Source organism: Oncorhynchus mykiss, chromosome 7, assembly GCF_057628025.1.
Source record: "Oncorhynchus mykiss isolate SJ-2025 chromosome 7, ASM5762802v1, whole genome shotgun sequence".
Taxonomy (NCBI): Eukaryota; Metazoa; Chordata; class Actinopteri; order Salmoniformes; family Salmonidae; genus Oncorhynchus; species Oncorhynchus mykiss.
The window spans coordinates 53,991,172-54,014,672 of record NC_143028.1 but is presented as its reverse complement, the minus strand read 5'-3'; the positions used below and the strand labels follow the sequence as shown (position 1 = coordinate 54,014,672).

Genomic DNA, 23,501 nt, shown 5'->3' with positions numbered 1-23,501 from the left:
TCTTGTTCCTCCTCTTCCTGCCTCTCTCTCAGTGATGATATCACATCGGCAGGCTGACTCGATGGCTGTGTCATCTGTCGCGTGTGAACTATTTTAGGACGTCTAATCAACAGCTCTCTCCATAGCTTAGTTAAGAATGCCTCCTACCCCCCCCCCCACCCCATCCCCCCACCACACACACACACGCACACACACACACACACAGAGACACAGACACACAGACACACAGACACAAAGACACAGACACAAAGACACAGACACAGACACAGACACACAGAGACACAGACACAGACACAGACACACAGACACACAGACACAGACACACACACAGCACCGCTGTAGATAAACAGTGTCCGAGCCAATGTATCTTGTTCTTTCTGTTTCTTTCTTTGTACTGTGAAGCGAGTTTCCACCTGTGGATTTGTTGATTAAATGTGGTTTATTTCGGCCCGGCAGTTGACTCCCTATGCTACATTGGTATAAATACTTTATTGGCTTAAAACAGATCATTTAAGCACATTTTTGTGAGGTGGTAAGGCAATATCCACATGAGAGCTCTGTGTGGGTTAGAAAGCAGTAAATGGCCTGGTTGCTGTGGTATTAAAGCTGGTACTGGGAAATTGAGTACTGTTAATACATTAGTCTATAAATTCAAGGTATTCTAAGGAAGTAACCAATAGAAAAACCTGTGCTTAAATCAAGTTGGACTAAATTACCTCAATAACTGAATAACCAAAACCTCTCTCTCTCTGTCTCCCCTGTAGAGTCGTACTCTGTGGCCGGCAGTGAGGGCAGCATCACTCCATCCGTAGGCTCTGTGGCCAACCAGGCCTCTGGCATCTCCAGCCCCTGCTCGGCCTCCTCCCCTGGGGAGTCACGGCACTCCGTCAGTGCCCTGAAGAAGTGGCTCACCAACCCTGTCCGCAAGCTGAGCGTGGGGGGAGGAGGAGGAGTGAAAGGAGGAGGGGGATACAAGGAGGACAGGCAGGTCCACAGGCTGGATGGGAAGCATCCCTCTCCCCTCCTCCCTAACGGCCAAGCCCTTGGAAGGCCTCTGGAGCAGGGGGAGAACTACACAATCCTCCCCTGCACTGATGTGGACTTGGTGAGGCATTACTCTCTACTATAGCCTTGGAATCCACACAGAGGTTTTTATAAAAGATTGTGATAACATCACTTCAGGACAAACCCCTGACTCCAATGACTTAATATGAATGCCCAAGTAATGTGAATAGATTACGTGTGTATGTGTGTGTATGTGTGTATGTGTGCGTGTGCGAGTGCGTGTATGTGTGTCATATTGTGTATGTTGTGTGTTGTGCAGGGGAATGATGGCCTGGTGAGTCCAGCGACGTACTCTCCAACACACCCTCTCTGTCACAGCTACCTATCTGACCTACTACAGGACAGGGATACACACAGTCTGGTAAGGATTACACACATACACACACACAAACAGAGCAGACAGTGGACACTGCAGCCTTTTGTACCCCCCACATTGATTCGGTACCGGTAACCCCTGTACACGGTGCCTTCGGAAAGTATTCAGACACCTTGACTTTTTCCATATTTTGTTACTGTACGTTACAGCCTTACCCCAATTTCTTTTCTTTCTTATCAATCTACAAACAATACTGCATAATGACAAAGCAGAAACAGGTTTCTAGAAATGTTTGCTAATTTATTACAAATAAAAAACTGAAATATCACATTTACATAAGTATTCAGACCCTTTACTCAGTACTTTGTTGAAGCACCTTTGGCAGCGATTACAGCCTTGAGTCTTCTTGGATATGACGCTACAAGCTTGGCACAACTGTATTTGGGGAGTTTCTCCTATTCTTCTCTGCAGATCCTCTCAAGCTCTGTCAGGTTGGATGGGGAGCGTCGCTGCACAGCTATTTTCAGGATTCTCCAGAGATGTTCGATTGGGTTTAAGTCCAGGCTCTGACTGGGCCACTCAAGGACATTCAGAGATTTGTCCCGAAGCCACTCCTGTGTCGTCTTGGCTGTGAGCTTAGGGTCGCTGTCCTGTTGGAAGGTGAACCTTCGCCCCAGTCTGAGGTCCTGAGCGCTCTGGAGCCCTCAATCCAGTCGCTAAAAAACATCCCCACAGCATGATGCTGCCACCACTATGCTTCACCATAGCGATGGTGCCAGGTTTCCTCCAGACATGGCGCTTGGTATTCAGGCCAAAAAGTTCAATCTTTGTTTAATCAGACCAGAGAATCTTGTTTCTCATGGTCTGAGAGTCTTTAGGTGCCTTTTGGCAAACTCCAAGCTGGCTGTCATGTGTCCTTTACTGAAGAGTGGCTTCCGTCTGGCCACTAAACCATAAAGGCCTGATTGGTGGAGTGCTGCAGAGATAGTTGTCCTTCTGGAAGGTTCTCCCATCTCCACAGAGGAACTCTGGAGCTCTGTCAGAGTGACCATCGGGTTCTTGATCACCTCCCTGACCAAGGCCCTTCTCCCCCAATTGTTCAGTATGGCTCGGAGGCCAGCTCTAGGAAGAGTCTTGGTGGTTCCAAACTTCTTCCATTTAAGAATGATGGAGGCCACTGTGCTCTTGGGGACCTTCAATGCTGCAGAAATGTTTTGGTACAATTCCCCAGCTCTGTGCCACGACGCAATCCTGTCTCGGAGCTCTACGGACAATTCCTTCAACCTCGTGGCTTGGTTTTTGCTCTGACATGCACCGTCAACTGTGGGACCTTTTATAGGCAGGTGTGTTTCTTTCCAAATCATGTCCAATCAAGTTGTAGAAACATCTCAAGGATGATCAATGGAAACAGGATGCACCTGAGCTCAATTTAGAGTCTCATAGCAAACGGTCTGAATACTTATGTAAATTAGGTATGTGTTTTCTATTTTTGTATACATTTATGGGGTATTGTGTGTAGATTGCTGATGATTCTTTAAAAATATATATATTTTAGAATAAGGCTGTGACGTAACAAAATGTGGAAAAGGTCAATGGGTCTGAATTCTTTCCGAAGGCACTGTTATTGCATTCCTTTAAAAAAAATATTTTTTCATTTTAGTTTATTTATTAAATATTTTCTTAACTCTTCATAAAACTCCATTCTTGGTTAAGGGCTTGTAAATAAGCATTTCACGGGAAGGTCTACACTTGTTGTTTTAAGCACGTGACAAATACAATTTGATTGTTAGAGTTCTGTACACAAAGGCTGATTCTGTGGAGATTTAGAGAACAAAGAGATATTACAGCTGTCAGAGCATTCGTTTCCCTGTTAGTCAAACACTGGCACTGAGCCTGAAACAACTCCCTTTAAAACCCCCATCAATATTCAATAAGGAGAGAGTGGGGGGAGGTGGCGAAAGAGAGAGAAAGAGAGAGAGAGAGAGAGAGAGAGAGAGAGATAACAAAAGAAAGTAAGAGAGAGAGAGAGAGAGCGAGAGAGAGAGAGAGAGAGAGAGATAACAAAAGAAAGTAAGAGAGAAAGAGAGAGAGAGAGAGAGAGAGAGAAATAGAATTCTGAACAACAGAGAAAGCAGAGGAGAATTAACCATAAATAGATGTAAGGTCAGAAAACATCAAGTCTCTCCTCATGTAACCTGAGATACCACTGTTGCTGGGCAACCGCCTATTGGTTAATGCAAAAATCCTGGAAATTAGAGCATTAACATTCAAACAGAGCACATAAGCAATGCTAGAGTCATCAAACAAACCAGAGGAGTATGCTAAATTAGTATAGCTAATGTTTATAAAACATAACAGTTTCCCCCGCAAATACATAGTCACTGGGAATGCTGTACAGTATATTCAGTGTACAGTATCTGGCAGTAACTCCAATTCACCCAAACATTACCTTCAAAGAACAACTTTGCCTTATCAGTTATTATATGCACACACACACACACACACACACACACACACACACACACGCTCTCGCCCTCAAACAATCAGGAAAAACTCTCACCACTTTAAATCTAAAGAACCTTTAAGAAAGCCCTGCTCAGTGGGATCAATCCTGTGGGATTTTCCAGGCTGCATCTGGATGTGATCAAGCACCGAGGCAGCAGATCAGCCCCGGACAGCCTACTGCGTCCACAGACTCACTGGGGAGTTGAAAACAGGGTCAGGGCTGGGGGTGGAGGGCTGGAGGGGTGGGTGGAGGGGGGTTAGTAGAGTAGAGGTCCGGGGAAGACTAAGATGTGGGTGTTAGAGAAAGAGCTACAGGGATGCTGGATATAACATGGTTAGGGAGCAGAGGTAGGGGTAGAGAGGGGTTGAGGGAGACGTGGGTAATGGGGGAAAGAAGAGAAACCAGGGGAGGCTGTCAAGGGGAGGGAATAGGGAGGTAGAGGGGGACTGGAGTTCAGAACAGGGTCTTGGGTGAGTCTCGGTCAGGCTTAGAGAGACTGGATAATTTACGGGAAGGAAGCAGAGGAAATGGAGGGGGGGGGGGGGCTTGAGGAAGTGCTAGAGGGAATGGCCAGGCTGGAAATGTTCTCACTCCCTCCCCCCTCCTAACTCTTACTGAAACTCCAGCCTTTACACCCCATGACACATTCTAACCACTGAAGCTCTCCATGAGGGTCAATAAATATGTAAATCTTTTGGACTCAAAGCTCTGCCCGTTGCCTTTACCTCCCCTCCACGGTCAGAAGAGATGACCCTGAGCTAAGCTGCCATGAATAGGCTACCTCACTAGTTCCACCAGGAGCTCTGCCATCCCTTTAGCATAGCTTAGGTACTGGTGAATAGACATACTGTCTGTGGGCTGCCTGGGGGTGGTAACATTAGGATACGAGGAAGCATGAGGCAGACGTGCTGTGGCTATCAGCACCCATTTGAGCGGTGGGTTGAGCGGTGGTACAGATAAATACAAGGGTGGCTGAAGTCTTAGAAAGAGAAGATTACATTCTTATTCCTATTAAGAGATGAAGACTTATTTATTCTTTGAAATATTACTCTCTTGCCATTTCAGCCTGCTATCACCTAGGCAAGAAAGAGAGAAAGGAAAAGAGATGGAAAAGTGCTTATTGCTATCAGAGTACAGAGGGTGTGGACTAAATGTCACAGCAGGCAGTTTTTTTCAGAGGGGATAAGTTGTGAGGAGTCGCCCTCCTGGAACAGCCAACAGGATGCTGGAGTTGTCCTGAGGAGTCTCCCTCCTGGAACAACCAAAACGGTGCTGGAGTTGTCCTGAGTAGTCTCCCTCTTGGAACAGCCTACAGGGTGCTGGCCTTGTCCTGAGGAGTCTCCCTACTTCCTCCCTCCCCTTCCCATGGACGTCTGCTTCCTGGATTAGGAGCTACCAGCCATAGGTCCAATTCATGAACTGTCTGTCGGGCCTGGACTCTATGCTCTCTTTGTATAGCAGACATATGCTTACAGTCAACAGACCTGGAGTGAATACATGTATGAACTCACCTCTCCACCCTCTTCTTTCAGAACCATCATTATTCCACTATTCTCCCAGAAGAAGAAGATGGCTCCTCCCTGATTGATGACTCGACCAGCCAATGGTCAGCCACCATGGACAGTGAGGAGGACAGGAGGAGTGCCTTAGAGAAGAGCATGTAGGTGGTTGTGACCTCCACGTGAACCCACAATGTGTCCAGTCTTATGGTCCCTATCCCATTAATGGACTGTCAGTTTTCCACCACAGTATAATGCAGCATCTAAGTGCTCCTGGTGCTGCAGTCATTAAGTCCCATTGTCCCAAATGGCAGTCTGTTCCCTAAGGGCCCTGGTCAAAAGTAGTGTACTATATAGGGAATATGGTTCCAGTTGGGATGTAATTCTGTATGCTGTGTCCTGATGAGAGCTAACGGTGTGGTGGAAGTGCTGGCTCCACTCTGGGAGAACCCCATCCCTCACTGTGATGAGAGAAGACACTGTTTAATGGCTGCCCTCTATTACTACAGCCAACTCATCTCTCTCTCTCGCTCTCAGATATGTGCTGACAGAGCTGATAGAGACAGAGAAGTTGTATGTGGACGACCTGGGCCTCATAGTAGAGGTGTGTGACAAATCGATCATGTGACATTTTTTATGCTGACCCCCCTATCAGCTATTTTTGATATAAAGAACCTAGTCTGAAAAAATACTATTTTTTCTGTTATTCCATAGAAGTTATGTTATTGTCTCTACCATATTACACAATGATGACTATAGCCAGATGCCCTCCTGTGAAGTAGCAGTATTTCCTGTCCTGAGGTAGGATGTGTGTGTCTTCTACTTTGCCCAGGGCTACATGGCCAGCATGGCCACTCAAGGGATTCCAGAGGACTTGAAGGGCAAAGACAAGATAGTGTTCGGGAACATCCACCAGATCTATGACTGGCATAAAGAGTAAGTCTCACGCTCTTGGCTAAACGTGTGTGAATGTGAATACTGAGCGCTGTTTATGTGAAGAGTGTATGTGTGAGAGCTCACTGAGACTGGAGCATGTTCATCAGCACGTATCATATAAGTCTGATGCTCTCACACTGAATCCACATGGCTGTCAGATATTTCCTGTGTGTGTGTGTGTGTGTGTGTGTGTGTGTGTGTGTGGTCTCGGGAAAACCTGTCGGATCTGTTTCTCTCGATCTTTCTGTGTTTCTGTGTGTATCTGTTTCCATGTGTGTAGTTGTGTGTGTATCTGTTTCCATGTGTATAGTTGTGTGTGTATCTGTGTGTCTCTTACCCTCTGCCTGTGTGTGTGTAGACAAGTGTATATTGGTGTTCAACCCTCCCCTCTGCTCTGTGTGTCACAGCTATCTCCTGGGGGAGCTGGAGAAGTGTGTGTCAGAGCCCGACAGACTGGCCCAACTCTTCATCAAGCATGTGAGTCTGTGTGTGTGTGTGCAAATGAGTGTTTGTGTTTGCATAAGTGTAACTCTTTGTTTGCGGACACACCATGACAACCTAGCCCCTTACATGGTCTTTGATTCTGTTTTCTTGTATTTGGAATGAAGTTCCAGGGTGTCCCTCTGTGTGTCTGGTAAGAAGTCCTGGTCTCTTCAGAGTACTGACTGTTTACTGTCCCTGTCTCTGGCTCACTGCCATCCAGATGTGTCTTGATCGTTCAGGCTGCCTGGAGGAGAGGAGAGGCGAAAGCCAGTAGAATAATAATAAGTGCAGGCATAATTGTCCTACAGGGCTTTGTACTGTGCTACGGTCAGCTAACAGGTCCAGTTACAAAGAGCCAGTGTTCAAACGCCAGGCTGTTTGTGAAACTCCAGAAACAAATGAGCCATAATGACAGATAAATGACATTCAAAGCAAATAAACAGCTGTGTTTGTACTTAGTGCACACACACAAACGTGCGTGCACACACGCACACACACAAACGTGCGCGCACACACACAAACAGCTGGGTTTGTGTGTGAAGGTCAGGATCTCACAGAAAAAATTCGGCCGAGTGAGAAAAGCAAAACCATGGCAGGAAATCGTCCATGCACACATACACACATTCTTACATTATCTTCTATAGACACATGCACATACTCTCTCTTTCACTCTCCCACTTCCCTGTCTCTCTTTCGCTCCCTCTCTGTTCCTTCATTAGTCCAGCAAGTTTAATTAAGCACGAGTGAATTAAAGGATTCTTCCCAAGCTGCCGGAACCATTTAATAAGGCAAAGTTCCTGCTCTTATTTAACAGACTTCAAAAGGGCCTGGAGGGGAAGGAGAACGGAGTCAAACTTAGAGGAATAAGAGGGTTAAAGCGTCCACAACGGCGGAGACATTTAGCCTACACACACACACACACACACACACACACACACACACACACACACACACACACAGACCTGCTCACACTAGCTCTCTCACACACAGGGACCACAGGCGCCACCATCTGGTAAAGCTCTCATCATCTCTGTGTTTGTTTTTGGACCTCTAGGAGCGGCGTCTCCACATGTACGTAGTGTACTGTCAGAACAAGCCCAAGTCAGAGCACATTGTCTCAGAGTATATGGAGACCTACTTCGAGGTGAGTGACTCTTCACAGCACAACGACAAGGACAGTTTAAGAGCAGTTGAATCACACTCAGGCATCATTCTAGCCTAATTCCTCTTATTTCTCTAACTCTGGTTTGGGTTGTTTGTATCTTAAGTGCTAATTCTATGTCTCTTTATGTCTGACTGACCCGAACCTGCCCTTTGTTCTGTATGTCTTCCAACTGGGCACAGACATCATTTCAACGTCTAGTTTTGATTTACATTTGGTTGAGTTGTCAACTAACTTGAATTCAATGTGAAAAAAATGTTTTCTGAAAATCCAATCAGTTTTCCATGTTGATTCAACATCACATACATTTTTTTTCGTTTAAATGGCATTGAAACAACGTTGATTCAATCCATTTTTGTTCAGTGGGTTCTGTCTGTCTGACCCAAAGATGCCCTTAGTTATGTGTGTGTCCTATGAGGAGCTAACCTGTCTGGTTCTGTAGGAGCTGAGGCAGCAGCTGGGCCACAGACTACAACTCAACGACCTGCTCATCAAACCAGTACAGAGGATCATGAAATATCAACTACTGCTCAAGGTGTGTGTGTTTGCATCTGCATGTGTACTTGTCTAAGTGCGTCTGCCTGTGTGCGTATACGTGTGTTTGAATTCCCTCTGGAATATGGAAAATAACTGGTATAATTAGCATGATGTCATCTAGCCCTAGCTGATTTGAGTCATCGTGAAATGGAGCTGTATTGAATGACTTGTCACTGGAAGAGATGGAGAGAAAGGCAGGAAGAAAGACAAATTGTGAGTGACTGGAGAATAAGCATTCTGCCCCCCAGCATTGTGGGAGCTTTTACTGTGATTTAGAGATGAATGTTGAAAGCTTTTGTCCCAAGAGTCCCCAAGTCCTCTTATCAGCTCACTAATCTCACAGTGGATAATATGTCGCTCTTACATGATGAAACACAAGATACAGTACAGTCCCATTTTGTTCAGAAATCACTCCGAAACGTTCAGTAACTATTCTCTGATTGGCTCCCTCAGGACTTCCTGAAGTACTACACCAAAGCAGGAAGGGATACCTCAGAGCTGGAGGTGAGAGTTCTCCCAAAACCATGGTACAAACAGTCATGGTCAAAACATTTCCAATACTTTCTTGTGATATTACTGTGAACTGCACAGAGAGTTCTCTCATGTACACAGCTCTGTTGGAGAACGAGAAAAAAAAAATACTGTATTAAGTTGCAAACCATAATTGTCTATCCCACACCATCTCTTTCTCTCCATCTCCACCCCTCTTCTCTCACCCACAGAGAGCGGTGGAGGTGACGTGTTTCGTGCCCAAGCGCTGTAATGATATGATGAATGTGGGCAGGCTGCAGGGCTTTGAGGTGAGATATCAGACACCAGACGCTGTTCTCCATGTGATGTTGTGTTTTCTAGCACAGTTGGCAAGCATGTATGAGATTACTGAAAACAGGTGGAAACCATTTTGATTATATCACTTGTCAAACAAAAACATTATACATGATGAGTACAAAAAGTATGTAAATGTATTCACTCACTACTTTAAGTTGCTCTGGATAAGAGTGTCCGCTAAATGACTCAAATGAGTGTTTTTCTTTCTATCTTATGGGGGTCTCTCTCTCAGGGGAAGATCACAGCCCAGGGGAAGCTGCTCCAGCAGGACACCTTTACAGTCAGTGAGCAGGACAGCAGCTTCCTGTCCCGCGCCAAGGAGAGGCGTGTCTTCCTGTTTGAACAGCTGGTCATTATCAGTGAGCCAATCGACAGGAAAAAGGGCTTCTCTCTGCCAGGGTACACCTTTAAAAACAGCATCAAGGTGAGAATGGTGAGTACTGTGTGTGTTTGTGTTTCTGTGCGCGTGTGTGTGTGTGACCCTTGTGCCTCTCTCTCTACTGCAGCTCAGTTGTCTGGGTGTGGAGGACCACTCTGAAGAGGACCCATGTCGTCTGGTCCTGACGTCCCGCGGGCCTGATGGGAGCGTGACACGCTTCGTCCTACAGGCATCGTCCCCTGAGACGCGAAGGGCCTGGGTCAACGACGTGGTCCAGATCCTGGAGACACAGAGGAACTTCCTCAACGGTACTGCTGCTGACAGCTGGACCAGGGCCACATACATCATGTGTTCCAAATGACATCCTATTCCCTATTTAGTGTACCACTTTTTTATCTGATGTTTACACACACAAGTATACAAAACATTTCCATGACAGACTGACCAGGTGAATACAGGTGAGTGACTGGAGAATGAAAAAAAGCTATGATCTGTTAAATGTTAAATCCACGTCAATCAGTGTAGATGAAGGGGAGGAGACGGGTTAAAGAAGGATTTTTAAGCCTAGAGACAAGTGAGACATGGATTGTGTATTTGTGCTATTCAGAGTGAATGGGAAAGAAAAACGATTGAAGTGCCTTTGAACGAGGTCTGGTAGTAGGTGCCAGGCGCACTGGTTTGTGTCAAGTTTCCCGTGTGCATCAATAATGGTCCACCACCCAAAGTACATCAAGCAAACTTGACACAACTGTGGGTAGCATTGGAGTCAACACAGGCCAGCATCCCTGTGGAACCCTTTCGACACCTTGTGGAGTCCATGTCCTAATGAATTGAGGTTGTTCTGAGGGCAAAAGGGGTGCAGCTCAATATTAGGAAGGTGTTCCTACTGTTTTGTAAACTCAGTGTATGTTTGAAAATATGATGAAACATTTCAGGATATTTTTAAGCTGTGTTAATTAAGTATTTACAATAGGGGAGCAACACTGTAAATTGATGGATACATTTATAGATGCTCAATAAACAAATAAATAGTACCATTGGTTAAGCATCAACTGCATGATTGTGTCTCACTTATTCTCCCTACAACTAACATCTTGTCCTTCCCCATCTCCTGTGGTCCATAGCTCTCCAGTCTCCCATAGAGTACCAGCGAAGGGAGTCCAACAGCCTGGGACGAGCCATGAGGGCGCCCGTGGCAACGACCTCTGGCCTGCGACCCCACTCCTCGGCCTCCATTGACCGCCACCGGCTACCTTACCTGCACTCCTACAACACCTCTCTGCCCTCCCTGCACCTGCCCAGCCAGGGACCCACTGCAGACACACAGGTAGGCACTAATAACACCCCATTCCCTACATAGTAGGGAACTGGAGCCCTATTGAATAGGGTGCCATTTGGGATGCTGACCACAGAAAGTGAAGATACCAGTAGCTGCTAAAACTATTGTAAGAATACATTTAATCTAATTACCTAATTATTTCTCTCTCTCTATTTCTCTCTCTTGTCTGTCTTTCTCTTATTCACCCCTCCTTTTTCCTCTTTTAGTCCCCACTGTACCTTAGCCCTGCAACACCCCGTCCCTCTCACCTCCCTCTGAAGCTCACCTTGTCCCAAGAGGTCAGGCACTGCCAGGGGGTGTCCAACGGCCTGTGCCCCCCTACCCAGCACAGCTTACAGGTATTCAACCACACTGCAGAGAAATACAATGAGAACCCACTGACTCCAACACTCGCAGTATAGCAGTGATATAGTATCTTGCAAGATTCTGACAATTCACAACTGCTATCCACATTGACCAAATCCTATTTTGAGAGCAACCACACATTTCTACAGAAATATAATCAAAGCATGATTTACAGTACGGGAAAGTCTGAGTTAACTTAGGACTCACTGCCATTTGGGCTCCTGAGTGGTGCAGTGGTCTAAGGCACTGCATCTCAGTGCTAGAGGTGTCACTAAAAACCCTGGTTCGATCCCAGGTTGTATCACGACTGGCTGTGATTGGGAGTCCCATAGAGCGGCGCACAATTGGCCCAGTGTTGCCTTCATTGTAAATAAGAATTTGTTCTGAACTGACTTGCCTAATTAAATAAAAATGTGCCGGATATCTGTCATTAACCTCCCATGAACTCTCTCATCACTACAGATCAGTGAATAGTTTAGTTTATAAATAGCTCTTCTACGGTTAGGATGAGGGGAATAACTCAGCACTTTCCCAGGTTCTTTACTGTTTTATCATATTATTCCCCTGGCCATTGGCCCGGGTTGTCGTGGTTGCCAGTGCTAGAGGGAAATGACTGGGCCAGTCCTATCCTCTGTCCGAATGGAGATATCCTGTTGTTGTTCCCAGCTGGGGTTACACTACTAATGGCACCCTGGCTGGCTGTCATATTGATCTGTGGTCAGTTCCTAGAAATACTATAGAAACCATATAGATTGCTGTCGAGTCCCACTGATCCCAAGTCAGAATACTCTGAGGATGTCATCTTCAGCAGACAATCTGATCCCTAGTCAGTTTTGGATAGGCTCAGGGGTTAAAAACATTCCTTTGTCCCAATGTTCTCCAGTCAGTTCCCAGGGATAACTAGCCCAGTGCCCTGACTGGTGGTTTATCTTATTTAGCCAGACTCTCCCCATTAAAAGGAGGAAATGGGTTTGATTTCAGGGCTCTTATCAGAGGCTTGTCTTGCCTGTTTCCACACTTCATTTAGTTCCTCCTCTCTCTCTGGTAGATGCAGACAGGGGGATAGGGAACTTTTGGGGCCTTTGGAAAAAAGTGTAGTCCTGTCAGTGGGTTGAGGGCTATTTGAAACTATTCTTTGTGTTTGGAAAGAGATGTATGCTACAATAGATATAGAGAAGGTGAGAGGACTGATAGCATTGTGTGAAGGCTGAGTGAGTTCAAACTGTTGTGTCACTCTCCCTTCCTGTCTCCATCCAGGGTTGATGTAAGGATAGGATCTTGCTTTATAACCATTCAACATACCATCATCTTTGTCTTTCCTCTTTGCAAGGCTAGGTAGGGTTTCAATTTCTCTTTGTGTGTTTGTCTCTCCATCTCTCTGAGATTAAGAGCTCAGTTCACTGTGGGGATATGCATGTGGTCCAGGAAACAAAGGAACTCCGAATCCACTAGAAATAATGTAACTTTAAAGTATATTCCAATAACCCCTCAGCGACAGTAAGGAAGGCAATTACCAACTTCCTCCTATACACAATATACAGGTCTTCTTGTAACAGATTTTTTTTTATTTAACTAGGCTAGTCAGTTAAGAACAAATTCTTATTTACAATGACGGCCTAGCCCGGCCAAACCTGGATGACGCTGGGCCAATTGTGCGCCGCCCTATGGGACTCCCAATCCCAGCCCGACATGATACAGCCTGGATACGAACCAGGGACTGCAGTGACAGCTCTTGCACTGCGATACAGTGCCTTAGACCCCCGTACCACTCAGGAGCAGATACAGACTTTCATTCGGAATATGACTCAGAGACTGCACAGATGTCCAAACGGAATATGTAATAAAGGCTTTGATATAAAAGTTGACATATTAGGCCTCTTGCCCCAGGTATGACTCCACTATGTGTATGTAACTGAACACGCTCCCTCTGTCTACTCTGGTCTTCTCAGGGTGGTACTGTCTGTTACCATGGAGCCATGCCGGGGGAGGGAGGGACTTACGCATCGCATCGCTCAGGCAACCTGGATCAGCTAACTGAACTCTCTCTGCATGAGCATGAGTGCTGATAACCTTTGACTTCACAGCCTGAATGAAGGGGTGTAGGGTGAAGTTGCCCCTAGACGCTGATCTTAGGTCAGTTTAGAATTTCCCCCAGGTTAGGTTTGGGGGATGAGGAAGCTGATCCTAGATCTGTACCTAGTGTAACCTTCACTCTCTAGCGAATGAGGGGCAGGCTGATAGAGCCCTGGTTAACCTGGTTCCACTCAGGACAGGCCTGGGGCGGGGTTAGTTCAGACAGTTTCACTATCACAACTCTTGTGATTGCCCTAATAACATTATATTATAATTACTATGGTATCTCTAGCTTCTAATTATGATTTTTTTGTTGGTATTTCTGTCATATTACATTTTCTACTATTTTGAAACCTGTACTTACTATTGTGATGCGAGAAGTGAAGCAGGAATGCAGCCCTCTGGTGTTTGTGAGAGAAAAGGAAAAGTAGCCAATGGTGTCTCTCTCTCTCTCTCTCTCTCTCTCTCTCTCTGTGTGTGTGTGTGTGTGTGTGTGTGCGCAACGGTTGCTATTCACACTGCAAACCGTTTCTACAGTACAGTACCACTCATATGGTGACACGCTTAACACCATTTGTTTTCGTATAGAAATAGACATTTGGGAACTACCACTTAAGCCGCCAGCCCTTTCATGTTGCTTTTTCTTAAACACGGGGACCATATTAACATTATGCTACTGCTATGTGTGACAGATTTGATCACTTTGCACAACAAGGAAAGTAAAACAGCAGTGGGGAGGTAATGCCATATCTATTCTCTGTCCCTCTTCCTAAATAGCTATCCTCCTATTCTGAATTCATCCTCACCACCATTTCATAAAGCAGCCTTTGGGTCAAGAGTGTTGACATTGTGGGCTGGAGAACTATTTGAGCTTGATTGTGGGACTGAATTTGTCCAGGGCTTGAGCAGTCATGATTGTCTACTCTATCCATTATTACTGTGTTGCTCGGTTTGCATACTTTTCCCTTCATTTAAGGGGCCACTTTAACCCTGCCATTGTTCCAACGTTATCTGAAGAAAACACACGTAAACTCATACAAAGCCCACTCCAAACTCTGAAGGAGAGAGGAAAAGGGGACACCGATAGAGGGCGTGCTCATCTGTCAGTGTCATCATGAATGTAAATAATCTGCTGTGAGATCATATCAATAAACAACGTTTATGAAACACTGCTGCTGTTTCTCCCCCCATCATACTTCTGGTCTTGGTTATGTTATAAGACTGCCGAAAATGAACTGATAGTGAGATGACTTGAATATCCTGGAAATTCCCAGAATGACCATTTCCTTCACGTAGTCAACACTAGCTGTTGCCTTTGAGATGAATACTTCCACCACACAGGAACAATACAAAAGTGAACAATAGCACCACTAAGCAAGAGTAATTCAATTTATTCTGTATAAAACTAAACAATAACGTTTCACATCCATTGGTGATTTGTTTAGCGTCCATGTGGTTCATTTTGCCTACCTAACAGGCTTTGGGAGGGTATTGGAAAAATACTACAGGTATTTAGCTTCCTCAAAATGGTGAGTTGAGGGACAACTTTAAATGCTCAAAATAGGGCACTTGGTGATAGATGGCTACCTGATAGAAGATGCTCACGCACATGTTCAAATATATTGTCAACAGTAATTGACAACAGTTGACAAAATGGCCAAACAATCACTTGAGTTATCATTACTTGTCATGTTGTAGAAGTGATTGGAGACAGGCGCAGGAATATGTAAAAGTGCTTCTACACCTGCATTGCTTGCTGTTTGGGGTTTTAGGCTGGGTTTCTGTACAGCACTTTGAGATATCAGCTGATGTACGAAGGGCTATATAAATAAATGTGATTTGATTTGAAAAGGGGGCTTCAATACTCGACCCAAAAATACAACATGCCATGAAAAGGCACAGGGACGAATCCCAAAACAAACATACAAAAACACAGGGATGTAACCCAAACAAAAGAGCGAGGTACAACCTCTAATAAATACACAAGATGAGATGAGACCCGTAATAACAATGCACAGGACGAGACCCGTAATAACAATGCACAGGACGAGACCCGTAATAATGCACATGACGAGACCCGTAATAATGCACAGGACGAGACCCGTAATAATGCACAGGACGAGACCCGTAATAATGCACAGGATGAGACCCGTGATAATGCACAGGACGAGACCCGTAATAATGCACAGGACGAGACCCGTAATAATGCACAGGACGAGACCCGTAATAATGCACAGGACGAGTCCCATAACAACAATGCACAGGACGAGACCCGTAATAACAATGCACAGGACGAGACCCGTAATAACAATGCACAGGACGAGACCCGTAATAACAATGCACAGGATGAGACCCATAATAACAATGCACAGGACGAGACCCGTAAGAATGCACAGGACGAGTCCCATAACAACAATGCACAGGACGAGACCCGTAAGAATGCACAGGACGAGTCCCATAACAACAATGCACAGGACGAGACCCGTAATAATGAGAACACAAAACACGCAGGGCAAAAGCCGAAACAAAGTACAGGTACTCACAAGACCAACGGACCTGGGAACAACAACCAAACAAAACAATGGTGAACAGAGGGCACATATACAATTGCTAATCAGGGGGAATGGGAACCAGGTGTGCGTAATGAAGCAGTTCATTGACGCCTAGAGTCCGGTGACGTAGACCTCAGAAGCTGGTGCACGGAATGAGCAGCAGTACCGGGGGAATCCGTGACATTACTGAAAGTGTTCAGTCTTTTATTGTTTTATTTGAATGAAACCAAGCTCAAACAGTTTGTTTTACTCAAACATAGTTTTGATTCTTTCTGATTTTATACTCATGTAATGTAGATCAGTGTTAATTGAGTCACTATTATTTTGGCTTTCTGACAACCAAATTACAATTAATGTCAGTTATCCTGTGCATCATGCTAAATCGACTAATATATGCAATTAATTTACAATACATTGTATGATATCAATACAAATGTCCCAAAAATACACACTTAAGAAATAAGCCCAATAAACCGCTACTTTGTACTTATCCAAAAGAGAATGTGGTCCTTCCTCTAAGGATGAATTAGTACAATACATTCTAGTGTGGTGTTATTGAAAACCATAACACCGCATTCAGATATTCTCTACTGGCAGACTGAATGAAAATAGCCATTGTAAACAGCATTACAGCATTATTTCCAAAATGATTTGTATTCTGACTTCCTCCCTGATGTCTTTGGTCTCTGAGACCAGTTATCTCCATTAGAGGTCCATGAGAAAGGAATATTCAACCACCACAACTCTTCTGCTTTTATTGCCAATCTCCACACAGGCAGTCATGCTGAACAGAACAGCCTCTGAAGATCACAGGCCTCCTGCTGGCGGAGTGGACAATGCTGGCTACAATGACCATGACAAACATGTTGTCATGACAATGGTTTGATGGTGTAAAAGTTTGTGTAAGAAGTCTCTTTCTCCAGAGAAAGGCCATTGGCCTGCCCTCGACTCTGTCTCCACACTGGCCCTTCTGTCTTTCTGCGGGTCTCATGGCCTGAACTCCACACACACAGAGACAGGAGCTGGGGTTCTCAATAAAACACACCATAAAACACACACTGACCGCGATTCACTTGGCTTTTTGTATTTTCTCTACTCCTTCTTGATGTTCCTGGCTGGTCCTCTGGTGCCACCCTGTGGCTGTGGAGCCTCCTGTTGGGGGCCCTGGTTGTCGTGGCCCCTCCCCCCTGGTGGGTCTTCTCGTGTTTTGCCAGGTGGTCGCTCCGCATGAACCTCTTCCCACACGTCTGCCAGCCAAAGCGCTTTTCCCCAGTATGTGTGCGCAGGTGCCTCTGCAGCTCGTCTGAGCGTGTGCAGTTCTTCCCGCAGAAGAGCCAGCTGCAGACGAAAGGTCGCGCCCCGGCATGCCATCGCAGGTGGGCCTTCAGGTGGGAAGTCTTCTTGTACACCTTGCCACACTCGGGCAAGTGGCAGATGTGTGAGGCCTGGCAGTTGGGGCACTTGCGGTGCCTGCAGCAGCATGTGGAGCCCAGCAGGCACTTGGAGAAGCCTTGGAGGAGGGCTGCAATCTGAGGCTGGTTCCCCAACACCAGCTGTCTGCCCAGGGCAAAGGGGTGAGAGTGGTGATGGTGGGTCTGGCCATGAGGTTGCTGATGACCATGGGGGCTGCTGGTGGTCTGGGGTAATATCCACCACTGCTGACCTTCCTCTGTATGCCGACCAGGGTGGTGGGGGCGTCTTTCTGTGGAACCTTGGAGGAAGTTCTCCCCCATACCATTGTGCTGGGGGTGGAAGTATGGAGTATGAGAGCTAACCTGGACCTGAGGAGCGAGCATCTTCACTGGAGGGAGCTCAACGGTGTAGGCAGCCGGGGTGGAGGAGGGCTCAGCAGGAGGGGTGAGAGGCAGCTCATGGAGGTGGTGGTGCTGGTGGGGATGGGGGTGAAGGTCCAGTCCGCTCTAGACGTGTCCAGGAAAATTACGTTTTGGCACTGTCAGAGTTGCCACCTGTTGGACCCTTAGACTGGAGCTCTGGGACACTTCACTGCCCAATAGCTGAAGCATCCCAGTCATGGAACTCATGATCCCTTCATAGGATGAGTGTGGCCGTTCCTGCCGCAGTCCACTGCCCCCCAGCCGGGCTTGGCCACAGGGTCTGGCCAGGAAGGAGGAGATGGGATGGGGTCCGTTCTCAGGAGAGGAGCTGGGTGTGCGGTCCTATGGGGTATAGAAAGAATGGATGTTAGACATGCTGTACACTATTGAATTAGATATTCCTGAGCAAAAGCCACATACAAAATCAAGATATTATAGTGATAACACAGAACTTAGACTTCTTTCTAATGTGATAATATAGAGAAACTATAGAACAGTGGTGACCTTTTACTGTGACCTCTACATCTCTATTTCTAAAATATATGTTATAATTTTATTGATGTAGTCAATGTATTTTATTAACTAAAATAGAGTAAATATTTTAAGGTAAAATACTGCTGCTAACAAATGAATCCAGACGAATTCCTATAAATATATTAGGAGAAAATGTATCAATAATTGCACTTGACAATTTCAAAATGTACTCTGAAGAAGGCTAACTGTGAAATGACTCTCCCATACCAAATTCCACTAAAAACATTTTCCTCGTCTGTAAGAAATGGTTTAGAAAGTGGTCGGTCCCCGGAAATGCGGCCATGACTTTTGCGCGCTTCTGCGGCCAACGTAGTTTTTTAACTGGTCTCAGCACAAGTGCAGCACCGGAACAAAATCTAGAAAACGGGATTTTGCTGTGTCTCAATTCTCATCCAAAGTCAGTCTAATTTTCTGAAGACAAACAAATAAACCTCATAACGTGTTTTATATTGTTGTGAAGAAATAAAAGTGGATTCAAAAAAATGGATTGTAAGGAATTATTAATTCCAAAATACGTGCTCCGGCGGTATCCCTTCTGCATCCTTGTCTTGAGAGGGTTAGATTAATCTCGCCCGGGTGCCAGTGTTGGCGTGTTTTGCATTGGCTGAAAGTTAAATCGATTGCATTCGATTTTAAACCGGGCTGCCTCCCGGGCTTGAGCCAAGCGCCCTGTTAAAACCCACGGTTAAATCTGCTCAAAACAAATGTGATGTAATTAAGCACATGTAGTAGCATAACTATTAGGATTTTGTGTTTTCTCATCCAAAGGTGATTGGTTTTGATATTAGGCCTAAACGCTTTATCTTCCTTGCCAATTTTTTTTAATAGAAAAATTATAACATTTATTTTATGGAAAAGAGCTGGGCGATGCACCATGCTGCCCTGTTGACAAAATGTTCGATTACTATTTGATTTGAGAATGGTGCTCATTTCTCCCGATTACTTGACCGGCCTTTGCCTGGTCCCCTGCAGCTCAGCATAATCGAATCCGAGCGAGAAAGAGAGGAGGGGCGAGGGACATAGACATTCACTATATGGTTTACCTGAATAATTTACCCTTACTTTTACTGCAGTTTTGAAACTGAATAACTGCAGCATACTGCAGTTATACTGCCCACTAACTGCAGCTAAAATTACTACAGTAAAAAAAAAAACGGTGTAATTTTGGATGCAGTATTTGCAGCATATAGTATATATGTAACAGTATAGCTTCAGTCACTCGCCCCTACCTGAGCTCAGCACACATCGACAACAGCCACTATCGAAGCATCGTTACCCATTGCGCCACAAAAGCCGCGGCCCTTGCAGAGCAAGGGGAACAACTATTTCAAGGTCTCAGAGCAAATGACGTCTACCGATTGAAAAGCTATTAGCGCGCACCACCGCGAACTAGCTAGCCATTTCACATCGGTTACATAAAGGCTACAGTAGTGTAGGCTATATGAACATCTGGGATAATGTTTTTTCTTTATGCCGAATTAGCCTGATTTCACTAATGGACAAATATTCAATTCAATTCAAGTCAATTCACGGGCTTTATTGGCATGGGAAACATGTGTTAACATTGCCAAAGCAAGTGAGGTAGATAATATATAAAGTGAATATACAAAGTGAAATAAACAGAGCGAGAGAGAGAGAGAAATATCCACAATTTATCTTTTTATAATAGGTGGTCTACTACTATTTCATTGCAAGTATTTGGAAATTGTTTTGTTTCTTTCTTTTTTTGTTTCTTTCTTGATTCTGTATAATAATACAGAATCAATACCGTCTGAAAATCAATCAAACTAATGGTTTTCGAAGATCTCCCTCCCCGGGTTCAAGTGAAGGCCATGTCTAATCTTATTGCAAATGCAGACACAACAGTTTACAACGGTGACCATTTTGTCTCTTCAAAGAGCCCTCCAAGAGGTGTCAAGTGATATTTGCATAGCAGCAAATAACAATCCCGTCCCATCCTAATCTCAATGACAACCAACAGGACATTTCTCTTTTGCATTCAATTTCAAACTGATGATGTTGTTCACTGTTGCTTTAAATCAATGATGGCCTTTTGTTTATTTTGATTGTGTCTTTATTCTGGCATTTTTATACATTTTCTTTCCTTACTAGTTAACTATGACACCATATTTCACTCAGGAGTCAATAACCATTGTGAAGTTATTTGTCAATTGTATTCATCCATATCGCTTTTCCCCTGCATTTCAGTTTAAAAATGTATCCATAGAAATTAAATGAACAATGGACATTTCATTTTAATGGATATATAAGGTATAAGGTTTGCTCCATGACATCCCATCATACATCTATATTTGGACCAAGGACTGTGACATCTGTTATGACAAAATGGTCATAACAGATGTGAGGGACAGGCCAACAAACCTAGAGCATTTAGGCTATTACCTGTTAAAGACAAATGAGGGTCAGTTAAGAGGCCATGATGTTATGTGTTAAGTGTTATATGTCTTATATGCCCATAACTGCTGTTGGAAACATGATTGTTTTGATCCTAAAGTTGTTTTTGTTATGAAAGGTTGCTGGAGGAAACCTGTAACACACCAAAAATGGAGTTGAAAATATTTTGGCAGATTACGTTTGTCAGGAATTTTTCACATTGAAATATAGAAATGAAATTTAATAGAAAATGTTGTAAATTCTGTTAAGAGGTTATTGTACAATGTAAGTATTTTTTTCACATCTGAAGCTATGGATGAATCACCCCCTGAATCTCCCTGGTTGGTTCCAGAGGCACGGGCAGGGAGAGATCCCAGGGATGACTAGAACAGGCTAGGTGGAGAGGTAGTGCATCACATCAACAAACAGACTTTCATACCTTTCTCTCTGGCATTAATGAGAGAGAGGCCTTAACTGAAAAATTGACGCTCCCTCAGTTGGCACCTGCAACGTGATCATTTGATTAATGTAGTGAGTGAATGAGTGAAGGAGCATGCGGTTTTGTGGTTTCATCTGCTAGAGCTCAAGGTCGTGGTTTGTGTTGGAAACCCTCTAGCACTGCCCACTGTCCAAATCACATTTTTATTTGTCACATTCTTTTTAAACAACATGTGTAGACTAACATTGAAATGCTTACTTATGGGCACATTCCCAACAATGCAGAGAGAAAGAAAATAGAGAAATAATAGAAAAGTAATAACACTTAATAAATATGCAATGAGTCATGATAACTTGGCTGTATACATGTTTTAATTTTTTTTATTAAACTAGGCAAGTCAGTTAAGAACAAATTATTATTCACAATGACAGCCTACTTGTAAAGCCCCCCCGGCCAAACCCTCCCCTGACCTGGACAATGCCTGGACAATTGTGCGCCACCCTATGTGATTCCTGATCGTGGCCGGTTGTGATACAGCCCAGGATCGAACCTGGGTCTGTATTGACACCTCTACCACTGCAATGCAGTGACTTTGACCGTTGCGCCACTCAGGAGGCCAAACATGGGGTACCGATACTGAGTCGATGTGCAGGGGTACGGGGTAATTGAGGTATATACGTACATATAACTAGGAATACAGTAACTAGTCAACAGGACAGATAATAAACAGTAGCAACACCATAAGTGATGAGTCAAAAAAGTTAGTGCAGAAAGGGTCAATTCAGATAGTTAAATAGTTAACCAAATAGCTACCTGGACTAACTATTTAGCTGACTAATAGCTTGAGGGTAGAAGCGGTTCAGGGTCCTGTTGGTTCTAGACTTGGTACATTGGTACCGCTTGCCGTGCAGTAGCAGAGAGAACAGTCAATTACTTAGGTGGCTGGAGTCTTTGACAATTTTTAGGGCCTTCCTCTGGCACCGCCTTGTATAGAGGTCCTGGATGGCAGGGAGCTCGGCCCCAGTGATGTACTGGGCCGTACGCACTACCTTCTGTAGCGCCCTGCGACAGGATGCCAAGCAGTTGCCATAGCAAGCGCTGATGCAGCCAGTCAAGATTCTCGCAATGGGGGCCTCCCGGGTGGCGCAGTGGTTAAGGGCACTGCACTGAGGTGCTAGCTGTGCCACCAGAGACTGGGCTCGCGCCCAGGCTCTGTCGCAACCAGCAGCGATCGGGAGGTATGTGGGGCGATGCACAATTGGCCTAGGGTTAGGGTTAGGGAGGGCTTGGCCGGTAGGGATATCCTTGTCTCATCGCGCACCAGCGACTCCTGTGGCGGGCCGGGTTCAGTGCACGCCAACCAAGGTCGCCAGGTGCACAGTGTTTCCTCCGACACATTGGTGCGGCTGGCTTCCGGGTTGGATGCACGCTGTGTTAAGAAGCAGTGCAGCTTGGTTGGGTTGTGTATCGGAGGATGCATGACTTTCAACCTTCGTCTCTCCTGAACCCGTACGGGAGTTGTAGCGATGAGACAAGATAGTAGCTACTAAACAATTGGATACCACGAAATTGGGGAGAAAAAGGGGTAAACATTAACAACAAAAAAATAACAAAAAAATACATTCTAAAATTTGGACTCATCAGACCAAAGGACAGATTTCCACCGGTCTAAAGTCCATTGCTCGTGTTTCTTGGCCCAAGCAAGTCTCTTCTTCTTATTGGTGTCCTTTAGTAGTGGTTTCTTTGCAGCAATTCGACCATGGAGGCCTGATTCACGCTGTCTTCTCTGAACAAACATGGGAGTAATGCTTCACTCTTTGATTTGCCACGTCAATATTTTACTCACCAATCAGCTGGCATGCTCCTTCTCCTTTTGACTCATCACATACGCTGCTGCTACTGCATATTATCTATCCTGTTGCCCAGTGACTTTACCCCTACCTACAGCATATGTACATATCTATCTCAATTACATTACATCAATTACATGGGCTCTCGAGTGGTGCAACGGTCTACGGCAGGGGTCTCCATTCCTGTTCCTGGAGAAGGACGGTAGCTTTCCAGGAGCAGGGTTGGAGAGCCCTGGTCTAAGGTACTGCATCTCAGTGCTAGAGGTGTTACTACAGACACTCTGGTTAGAATCCAGGCTGTATCACAACCGGCCTTGATTGGGAGTCCCATAGGGCAACGCACAATTGGCCCAACTTCGTCCGGGTTTGGCCGTCATTGTAAATAAGAACTTGTTCTTAACTGACTTGCCTAGTTAAATGGGGAACAGT

At 45.1% G+C, this 23,501-nt stretch overlaps 1 protein-coding gene and 1 pseudogene across 1 annotated transcript in view; one reads left to right on the top strand and one right to left on the bottom strand.

The window, feature by feature from the left end:
* The window catches only part of LOC110528116 (rho guanine nucleotide exchange factor 25), a 38,448-nt gene extending 23,790 nt beyond the window's left edge, over positions 1-14,658 (top strand). Inside the window, exons 2-16 of the mRNA XM_021609937.3 lie at positions 765-1,105; positions 1,325-1,426; positions 5,420-5,547; positions 5,924-5,990; positions 6,219-6,322; positions 6,730-6,799; positions 7,860-7,949; positions 8,410-8,502; positions 8,958-9,008; positions 9,227-9,304; positions 9,565-9,756; positions 9,839-10,019; positions 10,836-11,038; positions 11,257-11,388; positions 13,345-14,658. Coding sequence (XP_021465612.1) covers positions 765-1,105; positions 1,325-1,426; positions 5,420-5,547; positions 5,924-5,990; positions 6,219-6,322; positions 6,730-6,799; positions 7,860-7,949; positions 8,410-8,502; positions 8,958-9,008; positions 9,227-9,304; positions 9,565-9,756; positions 9,839-10,019; positions 10,836-11,038; positions 11,257-11,388; positions 13,345-13,461 — 1,949 coding nt within the window. The 3' untranslated portion in view covers positions 13,462-14,658. The remainder of the gene's footprint in view (positions 1-764; positions 1,106-1,324; positions 1,427-5,419; positions 5,548-5,923; positions 5,991-6,218; positions 6,323-6,729; positions 6,800-7,859; positions 7,950-8,409; positions 8,503-8,957; positions 9,009-9,226; positions 9,305-9,564; positions 9,757-9,838; positions 10,020-10,835; positions 11,039-11,256; positions 11,389-13,344) is intronic.
* A 2,454-nt stretch (positions 14,659-17,112) lies between these two features.
* LOC110527130 (transcription factor Sp5-like) lies at positions 17,113-20,272 on the bottom strand (annotated as a pseudogene).
* Between the last annotated feature and the right edge of the window lie 3,229 nt (positions 20,273-23,501).